The sequence below is a fragment of the Cavia porcellus genome, unplaced genomic scaffold (assembly GCF_034190915.1).
Source record: "Cavia porcellus strain 051 isolate PalLab524CR breed Dunkin Hartley unplaced genomic scaffold, mCavPor4.1 scaffold_4, whole genome shotgun sequence".
In the NCBI taxonomy this organism is placed as follows: Eukaryota; Metazoa; Chordata; class Mammalia; order Rodentia; family Caviidae; genus Cavia; species Cavia porcellus.
In genome coordinates, this window is record NW_026947487.1 from 104,569,774 (window position 1) to 104,582,869 (window position 13,096).

Genomic DNA, 13,096 nt, shown 5'->3' on the forward strand with positions numbered 1-13,096 from the left:
GATCCGTGGTACCGATTAAAAAAAAAAAAAAGAAAGGAAGAAAGAAAGAATCTTGGTTTCTTTAAATTCATGATCAAATTTACCTTGTGGCTCGCTTTATGTTGTGTGGCCCTCAACTTGTTCTTATTTGAGAGGATCAAATAAAAATGGTAATATGATGATGTCTCCTTACTTTATATCACTTCTCTCAGGATATGTATATTAAAATTTTATTATCCAACATTTCATATTTAAATATCTTGATCTACCTAACTTGTAAAATAAAACATTGTTACAGGGTTGGTTTTTTCCTTTGTGGCTTTTTTTCCTCATCCCATTTCCTTTTTTTCAGAAATTTTTTACTTTTTGTGTTACTTTTTTGTGCATGCTAAATGCTTTGCTATAAAGTTGCATCCCTTGGCCCCATTTCCTTATGACTACAGAGTTAACTGCTGGTTTTCCTAAAGCTGTGTTTAACATTGGCATATACCATTCCTGGACATTTCTTGGTTTTATATGTACTAGTTTTTAAACCAATTTTTACTCTAGAAATAGTATCTCAATTGTGCATGGTGAATGCTTGAGTGTAATCTGAGTTCTCTGGGAGACTGAAGCAATATTGTAAATTCAAGCTCAGCTGGACAGTTTAATGAGTTAGTGAGATCCTGTTTCAAAATAACAAAAATTTTTTTAAAAAGATAGGGATGTAGCTCAGTAAGAAGACTTTGGGTTCATTTGCCCTTACTGTTAAAAAAAAAAAAAAAGTACCCAACTGAATATATTCTCACTTTATTGGTAAACATTACATTTGTGAAAATAATCCTTGCTATTCACATTTTTTTTTAAACATTGGATATATTTAGTATTTTATTATGTGAGTATACCACCATTGTTTACCTGTTATCATAATGGCAAACATTTTGGTTCTTTTCAATTCACTGTTAAAAATTATCTTGCGGGGCTGGGGATTTAGCTCAGTGGCATAAGCGCCTGCCTTGCAAGCAGGCAGTCGTGAGTTAGATCCCTGGTACCGATAAAAATGAAAAAGGCAAAAAAAAAAATTATCTTGCTGTGAGCTGGGTGTGGTGGGACATGTCTGTAAACCCAGCACTCCAGAGACTGAGGGAGGAGGATCATTGCAAATTCGATGCTAACCTGGGCTACATAGTGAGTTCAAGGCCAGTATGATCTACATAGTGAGACCCTGTCTCCAAAAAAAAAAAAAAAAAAAAAAAACATCTTGCTGTGAACACGCTTTGTACAAATCTGTGTGCATATGTAAGAATTAATCAGAATCATTCCTAAGAGCTGGGCTGGATGGTGCCTGTAATCTTTGCAGTTGCATGGGAGGCTGAGGTATAGGGGATATACCAGTGTCTCAGCTGGCAGAGACCTCATGAATGAAGCCAGAAGTGCTGCTATACATTATCTGATACATATAACCCAGCCCCCTATAATGAAGATTTTTGTGTCCTAAAATGTCATTAGTGTCAAGGTTGAGGAAACATAGTTTAAGGGTACTTTGTGCTAATGTTGGACTTTGCTATAGCAAACTTATAAGAGTCCCTTTTCGTGCACATTTCTTCTTATGTGAATTTCTTGTTATCTTACAACTTTGTAGTTGGTTATCTTTTCCTCACAGATTTGTGGGCGATAAACTATATTTCTAAGTGCATATTCGTTATTTTATAGCAGACACTTTCTCCTTGTTTGTGGCCTCCCATTTTCCTGGTTTTTTTGGTTTGTTTGTTTTTCCTTATGGTTTTTTTTTTTTTTTTTTTTGGTACTGGGGATCAAACTCATGACTGCGCGCTTGCAAGGCAGGCGCTTATGTCACTGAGCTAAATCCTCAGGCCCTATGGTTTTTGTTTTAATGAGCAAGAGTTTTAAAAGTATTTGAACTTTTAATTGTTCTCTTTTTGGCCTGTGTTACTTGCCTGTTGTTTAAAGAATCCTTTCCTTAACCTGAGAACATAATAATTGTTTTCTTTCTGAGCTTTGTCATGCTGGCTAAGGTTGACTTTCCATTGGACTATTTCTTTTAGGTGCTCCAACTGCTGCTCCTACCCCTGCCTCAGTCCCACAAATATCTCAGGCCCCCTTCTTGTTGGATGGGCTTTCATCACAGCCTCTCTTCAATGACATCACTACAGGTACAATTATTGTTGTTACCATTATCACCAAGTAATGAGAGATGGTTATTGAGAAAGGGAGTAATAATTCTTCAAGCATTAGGCTGACTGCAATAAGACTGATCTTCCTGTATTTCCCAGGCATCCCCTCCATCACAGCATACAGTAAGAATGGCTTGAAGATAGAATTCACCTTTGAACGGTCAAATACCAACCCCAGTGTAACAGTGATAACGATACAGGCCTCTAACAGCACAGAGCTAGACATGACGGACTTTGTTTTCCAGGCTGCAGTACCAAAGGTACTATCTACAATATCTTCATTGCCTTTTTCTTTTGATTAATGAGTAGCTGATTTTTTCCCATGCATTTGGTAAAGGATCTATATTAAGTTGGTGATTAAATTTGTAAATTTAACTCCAGCTAACAACAGTAGTGAAACTATTATACGTGATTGAAGCATGTTATTTTTAGTGAATAATTTTTATTTGGTTACAGCTATTTTTATGATTAGTATTGTAGAATAAAGAGAGGCAATTAAATGGTGAGCAGAATTCTAGAGGGTGGTCAGGTGATGGGGAGAGTAGATTGGGTAAATATTGCAGTAAAATATATAAAATGTATAAATATAGTACATAATATATTAAAACAGTGTAGAATTTAAGTTAATTTTAGTTGGGCATGGTGGCAAACGCTTGTAATCATGGCACTCTGGAAGGCTAAAGCAGAAGGATGGAAAATTAGAATTCAGCCTGGGCAACTTAGTGAGACGTGTATCAAAGTAAAAATACTATATAAAAAAAGGACTAAAGACATAGCTCAGTGTGAAGGCTTGGGTTCAATTTCCAGTACCATTAAAAAAATAGGATTTTGCCTACTGATACAATCTTCTGGTCCCTAGATCAGAATTAAAATTTTCATCTCTTGATATTTAAGAGGTAAAACTTCTCCTTTATTAACATGCAATTTACTATTGATATAAGCACAATTTTTGTGAATTGAGGTTTTGTTTATGTCAAATCTTAATTTAAGGAATACTTATATCTTTATGGAATAATGACATCTTGAATAAAGAAAATTTCAAATGAGGTGTGAGCAAACTTTTTGTATAAAAAGAGGGCTGGGAATTTAGCTCAGTGGCATAAGCACCTGCCTGGTAAGCGCAAGGTCGTGAGTTCAATCCCCAGTACCACCAAAACAAAACAAAACATCTCCCCCCCCCCTTTGTATAAAAGACAGTAGAGTAATTTTTCTTCAGGCCATATCATTTCTTGCTATACTTAGTTCTGCTGATACAGTACAGAAACAGCTATAGACAATATATAAATGAATGGTTATGGCTCTTGCCCTGTAAAACTATTTGCAGAAACAGATGTTGGACCATGCTTTGCCAATCGCTGTTTTAGACTAGGCTAACCTAATCTTTGCACTGACATGTGAAATATTGGCATTCAAACGCATGCTTTTAGAAATTGAAGATATTTATATGGATTAGACTGACTTTCAAACTTTGCCAAGATTTTTTAGGAGTCAGAATATGTAGATGTTTTGAAAAGCAGTAAGTGAAATGGTTAAGAACCATTGATGAATAATAGAACTGTTCTGTTTGGATTTTAATGCTGATTGTAGAACTTGAAGCAAATCACTTAATCTCTATGTTGCAGATTCTTTATTTGGAAAGGGAACAGTGATAAAAGCTGTTTCATAGAATTGCATTGAAGAATAAATGAGTTGTTGTATTAGATACTGTTGGACACATTTTTCATGTGTTCAGTGCTCAGTAGATGTTAGCTCCTGCAGTTTGGGGTTTTACACTTGTTATTTCACCCTTGCTATTAAAACATGGCCTTGCAGCTTAGCATGTAATACATGCCTGGCATCACAGCACTCGGGAAGCTGAGGCAGGAGGATCAGTAATTACAAGCCATCCTGGGCTACATGGCTAGCTAGAGGCCAGCCAATGAAACACTCTCACAAGCAAAACAAAGCACAAAATATCATCACCTTGTTCTTGGTGTTGTAATGTATATATAATACATTATGATGATATATCTTGAACTTCAAAATGTGACTTGTTTTTTTGGTGCCCGGACCTATATCCCTGGCCCTAAAATGTCATGTTTCATAGATTCTAATATATACTACTTTCATTTTTCATTTTAAAATTTTGTGTTGTCTTTTTGAGATAGGATTTCACTATGTAGTTCAGGCTGGCCACAAATTCATAGCAATCTTCTGCCTTGGCCTCCTGAGTGCGAAAGCATGTGTCACCATATCTGGCCTATTGTCATTTTTTAATATGTTGGGAATTGGAGTGAATTTAAAAACTATCTTGCAGTCTAGTGAGCATTCTGTTTTGTTTCTCAGTAGTATATAAAATGATGCAAATTATAGTTGATAATGTCTTAAATTTAATGACACATAAGGAATAACATTTTGGCTTACATAATTCATCATGACAAATAATCATGAATGAGACCCAATATAATTAATCTGCTTTGAGATTGAATCTTTACTCTTGTAACTTTTGCTTGCTTTTAGACAAGACTTCTTTGTTTTTCTTGGGAAAGGTTTTCAAAGTCCTAATATATAGAAAAGCTACTTAGTGCAATGTGGTTTTACCTTGGCTACTCATAGCATGTACCTCACTCATTCCTATAAACAAATAAATAAAACCGATCAGTACTTTACAGATTATGGTGTTTGGTCCATCTAGGTCTTTTGATACACAGACTTATTCTCATGTAGTTTTCATTTGTGTTTCTAATGGAGTGATCCTGATGTTTCTCTTACACATTAACAAGGTGGCTCTTTCAGGGCTTTCCTTCCTCTCTCACCTAGGGGGAAGTCTTGATGCATTCCAGATTTTGCAGGCTTTAAAAAACAAAAGTTCAAGTCTCTGAGGCCTAGTCACCCATTTATACAAAAGCAGAGTCATATAGTCAGTGACCAGCGTGTTGGTTTGTTATTTTTGGAAAGCTGTTCTGTTGGTTTGTTTTTTCCCCTAGGTACTCATTTTTCACTTGCATATTTGATCAGTTACTGTTAAGATGCCAGGGAAAGAACTGGTCACCTTTTGATAGGTAGTAGCTAAAATTCCTTCTGTCAGAAAAGGCAGGGTGATTTGTTACTAATTTTCATGATAATGTAAAAATTGTTTTTACAAATACAGTGACTGACAGCTCCTATGCTGTGAATTGTAGTATCTGGAAAACAAATAGTGGGCAAAAATTAGGGTTAATCTATTACTTGACTCATTAGCTGAGCATCTAAATTTTTGTAGGTATCTTTTATAACACAGTGTTTTACTTTTTCTGAAGAGTGGTCTTTGTTTCTCTCTTAGACATTCCAGCTGCAGCTCCTGTCGCCTAGCAGCAGCATTGTCCCAGCATTTAATACGGGGACCATCACACAAGTCATTAAAGTTCTGAACCCACAGAAGGTGAGGAGCACATTTGAAGCTAATATCTACGCAGTGTATAAGCTTATTTTCTAAAATAAACTTTTGTTTTATTTCTTTGGGGTTTTCTGACACATAGAGAAGACATCAATGAAAATTCCTATTCTAACTTTTTTGTTCTTTTGTAGAAAATAATTGGAGCTCAGTGACATATGGACTAGTGACATCTCACTAAAACATAACCTTCCCCTTAAAAAATCTGCGTGGGGTTGTAGCTCAGTGGTAGGTCACTAGCCTAGCATGCCTAAAGATTTACCTAGTTTGCTCGCCAGCACTGTGCACATGTGTGCACCAATACCTATACATTCATTTACTCATGCATTCATTCTTTATCCCTTTCCTCCTCTTTTGAGGATTAAAGGAATAGATTTGGGGAGAAGGTGAAACTTAGACATTTATGTGTATACAAAATTTGAAACCTGAGGTAAGAGCATTTGTTGAACCAAATACCCTTGTTTATTGCCTGGATTACTATCCAGATTACTGTCTGGATAGCAAAAATGGAAGTATTTTAAATGAAGCAATCGAAGGAAAAAATAGCTTTAGAAATTGTAATTAAGCTTGGCAAGTGCAAGGTCCTGAGTTTGATTTGTGGTTCCAAAAAAAGAAAAGAAAAAAAAGGCTGAGCTTATAGTTCAATGGCATAAGCACTTGCCTGGCAAGCACAAGGTCCTGAGTTCAATTCTTGTTACCAAAAAAAAAAAAAAGTTGTAATTAAGATTTTTACTATATCATTTCAGAGAATTAAATTGGTCTTACCTAATAGTAATTAATTGATTTTCAGATAATTTTTGGAAATAGTTCAGAGACTTGCTTCATGTTGAAAATCTAGTAATTCCTTATTAAGACTAGTGTAATTTTCTCTTTGTAACGACTTGCATTGTACTCGCTACATTTTTAGTACTGTATTTGCCATTAGCACAAGCACAAATTTTTTTGACTAGGCTAATAGAGTAAAATGTTTAAGAGTATTAATATTTGAAGTCTGCCACATAGATTGAGCAAAAGTACTTAGTAAGTGTATTTTCTTCAAACTGTTGCTGTTACCTATGGGTTAACTTTGTCTTTTATGTGTTGGGAATGAATCAAATGCATTTTGACACTTAACTATAGATTTTGCAGAAAAAGAATAGTAAATCTGAATGCAGAGCATGAGTATATGTTTATCTTGTTTTTTCTGAAGACTTAGATACAAGGATTAAATCTTTTTAAAAAGTACTCAGTAAATGTTACCAGGAGAACCAGGTATGGTGGCTCATCCCTATAGTCTCAGCTACTTAGGAGGCTGATACAGAAGGATCACAATTTCTAGGCCAACCTGGGCAAGTTACTGAGACCTTTAGAAAAATACAAGGGGTCCTGCCTAATGAATGTGAGGTTGTGAGTTCAATCCCTGGTACCCAAAAAACAAACAAAGGTGGAGTCTGGGACTCAGCCTAGAGGGCTTGCCTAGCATGCATGACACCCTGGGTTTAATCCCCAGAATATAGCGGGGTGGGAGTAGTAGTGGTGGTGGTGGTTATTTGTGGAGCCAAGCATGGCAATGTGTACCTTATAGTCTCAGTCACTTGGGAGGCTGAGAAAGGAAGATTACCTGGGCCTGGAAGTTCAAGGCAACATAGTGAGATTAATCTTAAAAAAAAAAAAAAACCCAAAAGAAAAAACTGTACTTATAGACTGGACAGAGTGTGATTTTATTTCAGAGTATTAATTTGTGGTTCTCTTTCCCTTTTATAGCAACAGCTGCGAATGAGGATCAAGCTCACATATAATCACAAGGGCTCAGCAATGCAAGATCTAGCAGAAGTGAACAACTTTCCTCCTCAGTCCTGGCAATGAGGGTCCATCACCATTCTCATTCTTACCCCACTCAATCAAAGGAACTCTGGGAAGGAGGTTGTGATTGCTGGCAAGTTCCCCCCAACTGTACCATGGGCATGAGGAGCTGAAGAGAACTGTTGAGGATTTTCCTGAAGTTATTGCTGACCTTGAAGCATTGTTAAAGACTACTGTCCTCTCCTCCACTGTTAAGGCAGGCTGCTGCTGGAGACTATTTTGCACTCTTCCTTCTCTTCTCCCTTTTCCACACTTTTCCACCTGTCCCACATTTGCAGCCAGAATCAACATTCCCTGGGCCCCTGAGGCCGAAAGCAGCTGGTCTGGAGGAGAAGACTGGAATTCATGGCGAGAAAACACTCACTTCATCTCTGCAGCAGAGTGGCCCCTTCTTTCTACTGTTGTCTTTCTGTGGACTGGGCATGGTGAGGTATTTATTCCTCACGAGCTGGGTTACCATCTTGTGGCAATTTTTACACCTGGGTTTGAGAATGGAAATGTAACAATGGACATTAGGGAGCCCTGCCTTTTTCTACTGGTTCCCCCAATATTTGAAAGAGGCATTAGGTTCCTGGTAGCCTTTTCCGTGCATTGCTGTATACACAAAGACACACATGTATGTATGTATGTTTGTTACCAAGAACTGGTCAGACCTTGAGAGGTTATTTGTAAACACTGGACAGATGCAGTTAAAAAGAGCTTTTGTTGAGATTTGGCATGAAGGATATGGTGCTCTATTTGTAATAGAAAACTTCCAGGGCTCTTCCAGCTCCCCTCTCTCTCTATTCTTTAGCTAAAGTCATGAATACTCTTCCATGATTTTCAAAATTGATTTCCCTTAAAGTGCAGAGTAGACACCTCCTAAAAAATGCATTAATAGTTATTAATGACCATACTTCCACCACCAGTTTTAAAGCTTTCCCCAAGCCTATCACTTGCCCATTTGAACTGTGGTAAATGAGTGGAAAGAGAAGACTCCTTAACAAAAAACCTTTGCCCATAGGAAGAGCAAGACTCATCCTGGAGCATATGGGAGTCATCTTGTCCATTACTCCAAACCTCCCTTTTTATTTCCAAAGCCTGGCTTGGACCTTGGCATTCCGTTTGAATTCCTTCTTTTAACTGGAACATTTGTGTTGTATCTGTAACACTGGCACTAAAATAAAGTCCACACGGTTAAAGAAATCTTTCCTATATTGTACTTAATGGTGTTGGAATGAAGCCTTGTAGCTTCCTTGCCCTCTATGTCTGAGGAAGTCTTATGTTCACTATAGGATAGGATTATCCTTTCCTGAGTCTGAGAAATTGATCTCTTGAAAGAGACCAATCTCATGGATATCTGAATTAAAGACTTGACCTTTTTTTAACTAGTAAGAGTGCCGAGTGCTTTTTAGAAAGGATCCTTGTGTCACTAAATCTTAAAATTGAGTTGCTGGAATGAGGTGAAGCTGACTCTATGGTACAAGTTGGATGTACTATGTATGTTCAAGTATACATGCACCATATCTATGTATAGCTGAAGGAAAAGTGGGGCCCACCTTGCTTTTAAAATGTTTGCAATTGTTACTGTATTACACAGTATAATGACTACTTTGGCTTCAGTCTTAAACCGGATACAGATTACCGCCCCTCACTCCATTTCACTTCGCCTTTACTTAAAATCTTCAGTGTCTTGTCAAACCTAGCTCTGTATCAGATGCTAGACTATTCCTAACATATGACAAACTGCTGTTGAACTAAAGGCTCCAAAAGGGAAACTTTCTGGTCTTAATTGTATATACGAATAAGATTCTGATAACATTTACTTCACTGGCTAAATGATTGGCTGAATCAAGAACAGGATATCTCTCCTGTTTACAGTGTGGACTAGCATACACTTCTGACAACTGCTGTGCCTGTGCAATGGAAAATAGCCTTGAAAGGTTTCTTTGTAGACTGATTTCATTGGATGGATATTTAATGCTGTGAAACATGATAGGATTAACACAACGATGGATTTTTTGAATAGAATTTGTCTTAACATTCCTCTTTGTGTAGAGGCTTTATTTTCTCCCTTACATTTTTAGCTAACCAGCTCAGGTTTTTTTAGTTGACGTGAGTTGACTCTGAAGAAATCTTGTCAAGACCGTGCTATAAGACACTGCTAGCTAATGGAGCTGGAAAGAGTCTACTCTGCTGACAAAGCATCTGCTTGGGTGATCAGAGTTTTGAGGTAGAGTTGATGATCATCTGTAGCTTTGTCTAGAAGGAATAAAATATCATGGCCTTAACACAAAGGGTGCTGTGATAGAATATGAGTTGATTTCAGAACTGAACCTGAGCACCATACTAAAAGACTAGCAGCCAAATAACTGCCTAGGATACTGATGGTTATGAAGACTGTTCCAAGTAATTGGATCTTTGAAAGCTTCAGCGTGCCTTAGTTTCTAGGATCAGCATTAGTTTTCCTCTCACTTGGCCTTGCAGCTAAAAGAAGAAATCTTTTAATTTCTGTGATCACTTACACATTTCAGTAATTCTTTTTCTCAAGTACAACCATTCAAGGGGGAGCAAGTTTGGATGGATTGTACAACTCCAGAGCCATTGCGATGAAAGGGTGATTTCTGTGGCTGTGTAATAACCCCAGTTTGGTGAGCAGTGAGTCCTCACACACTTCGATAACTTCACATGCACCTGTACCTCATCATTTCCCTTTTTGAGAGTTAGTAGCCTGTCCTCCACCTCACCCCCAATAATCTAAAGAGAATTAATCTAATGTCAACTGTAGGAAGGGTGCTCTCCCTGAGAAGTTTCTCCCACAAAGCTTTGGTGCTGTTAACCTTGAGATGGTTTAGATAGTCATGAAAGTTTTACATTCTGTATAGTGATCATCTGTTAAATTCAAGATTTTTCTCATTTAAAGAAACATTCCTCAGTATAATATTTAAGAGAAGTCTTTCCTCTTTGGTAGGTTAAAGTTTTGGTTTGTACTCTTTGTCTCACTCATTTACGAAAACAGACTTTTAAAACTGTCCTGTACTAATAGTTTGAATATTTCCATTTATTATTTCACACGCTTCCCATTTTTATGTCCTTCTGAAAGAGGTTGGAAGTTAGGGAATACTACATTTGAGGTTCAACTTCATTTTCTTCTGCATTGGAATATACTTGGGCCATGAGAACTAGAAGAAAGAACGAGTATGAATGTGTATTATTTTTCCTAGTGAATGTATTTTAACCACAGTGTCCCAAACAGAATTGGAGAGCAAAAAGTACATATTCACGAACTTTGTGGTTGGGGAGCAGTTGTATTTGTTGGTGTATTCATGAGTTTGGGAGTGGGGAGGATCATTGAAGAGAGATTGCTCAGAGAGTTCTGAAGTTTAAAACATTTTTGACCAGCTTTGGCTTGGGAGGATGCAGCTGTTTCTAGAACTGGAAGTAAAAAGCCTTTCCAAGCAATAGCAATGTGGGTCCCATCGACAAAGTTCCAGGATTTGGAACACTTAAGCAAAAGGAAACAGTGAAGCAGCTTTCTCAGTTGCTTCATGAACTTTCACAAGGCTGATTCTGGCTTCAAGATGGAGCATTGGAGTTTTGTTTTTTTAAGAACCTACATTTGGTCTTTGTGTATTTTGTTTTTGTTTTTATTTGGGGATCTCATGGGAAGGAGCTTTGAACTCTTTCCTTTGTGAACTCCCACTGTGTTCCTGTAAAGTCTTTTTTCTTTCATAATGTTGTAAGTTACATTTTCATTAAGCCCCATCACATCTTCTTTACTGTAAAAATATTAAAAGGCTGTTTCCAAGTGGGACAGCTAAATGAAGTTCTAATTATTGCAGACATATTTTTGAGATGTAAAAAATTTAAATAAGTCTTAGAGGCGAGTGAGGAGTAAAATGGATGTAAACATTTACATGGGATGCATTAGAAATCTGCTGTGTGTATTGTCTTTTGGTTGAAACAAATTATGAACAGTGACTAATAATAAAAAGTCAATACTCAATGATTTAAAATTTGCTTCCTTGCTTCTTACAAGTGAATTAGAAGCGTTGAATGAATTCGTATTCCAGAACATTGAGCTAAATTTACCTGTTAGTATTCCTTATATACAGAAATTTCACCAAGAGAAGAATCTGAAAAATTAAACTTGTAGGAATTGTAAACAGTGAAAAAATTTTAAGAGCAGTTGGACATTTTAACTGTATTATGATTACTTCCCTGCTTATTCACATAAGTGAATTCTCAAGGCAAAGAAACATCAAAATGAAATATGTGTTAAAGGCAATGATGGGATTTTTTAAATTATAAGTTACAGGACAAGGAAAACTTAGCAAAAATGAATTTTTTAAAATACGATTTTTCTTGAGATGGCAAGCTTTAGATTTTCTGTTACTCTGATGGTCCCTGACAGTCCCTTAATTGAGAAAAGGGAGGGAGGATGTGGCAGTCACTTGACTGAAAATAGGAAGGGTGTAGGCTTTGGCACAGTTATCTGGTTTATGCAGAAGTACCCTTTGGACTGTTTGATAAGCTATATTTCTATAATTTATAACTTAGTTAATTACTTGACATATTACATGTAATGAGATAAAAATATAAAAGCTATAATGAAAACTTCAGCCAGTAAATAGATACCAGACATTTTTCAACACTACAGTCAGTAGTGCTTAGATTTGACCTTTATTCCAGAAGGATGAAATTTTTTAATCACATTAAAGAGTTTTCTATGCCATGATCACCCATTGAACTGCCCTTGTGTTTAAGGAACAGTTTCAAAGGACTGGGGCTGTACCTTAGTTGTAAAGTGCTTGATTCACATGTACAAAGCGGAGTTTGATATCTAGCACCAAAGAAAACAAATCCAAGAAAAAATATTCCTTCAGACTTTGAAGCCAGCAAATATTGTGTGTTTATGTGGAACCAAGGGAAAGAATATCTAGATCTGTTTAACCTATGATAGAATAACAGATGTAGGCCTAAAGGTGACTTTGTGATCATCTAATAGAAATAAGCTTTCCTTCTATAAACTTTCTTCCTATTTTGTAATAAAGACTGGAAAAAGCTCCTGGCATAAAGAATGTTAAGTGTATGCACAGCTGCTATAGGAAGAATATAGGGATTCTAATGACTTTTGTCTCTTGGCATGATCCAGTGATTTTTGTAATGAACCTGCAGTGAGGGCAGATGGATTTTTGCACATACACAAAAAATCCCAGAGGAACTTATTTTTAGGGTTAGTCTCAGCTGTTTACCGTTTCCAGAAATTATAGTTACATAACCCTTGGCATACATAATGCACATTGCTTGAACTGGGGGAAAGCATAATTATGTGACCTTTGAAACAAAGTATGCAGTGTATGATTTGAACCAAAAATCAGTTTGTCACTGCTGACCTGGATCTTAAATCATGAGGACCTTTAAAGGTAGTCATGTCAAACAATCTCTTGAAACATTTGGGCTGGTCACTGTTTTCCTTTTAAAAGAGGTAATACCATTGCCAATATGAAGTAGTAAATGCATAATTAACATATACTTTTTTTCTAAATTGATGTTTTAGTGTATGTTGTGTTAAGAGGATAACCATCTACCGTATTTCCCAGCATGAAGTCAAATTTTAGTCCTGGGAAAAGATTTTTTCTTGTGATCAGTCAGTTACTCATCACAAGAGTTACTACTTAAAGAGAACTGGACATAGTAGTAATGTGTA

The 13,096-nt window shown here is 36.6% G+C and overlaps 1 protein-coding gene across 3 annotated transcripts in view; it reads left to right on the forward strand.

Moving 5' to 3' along the window:
• Ap1g1 (adaptor related protein complex 1 subunit gamma 1) overlaps positions 1-11,402 on the forward strand; it is an 81,912-nt gene extending 70,510 nt beyond the window's left edge. For all 3 annotated transcript variants that reach the window (XM_063247616.1, XM_063247614.1, XM_063247615.1), the window contains 4 exons: positions 2,025-2,132; positions 2,253-2,413; positions 5,455-5,553; positions 7,309-11,402. In XM_063247616.1, the coding sequence (XP_063103686.1) occupies positions 2,025-2,132; positions 2,253-2,413; positions 5,455-5,553; positions 7,309-7,410 (470 nt within the window). In that variant the 3' untranslated portion in view covers positions 7,411-11,402. The remainder of the gene's footprint in view (positions 1-2,024; positions 2,133-2,252; positions 2,414-5,454; positions 5,554-7,308) is intronic.
• The last annotated feature ends 1,694 nt before the right edge of the window (positions 11,403-13,096 follow it).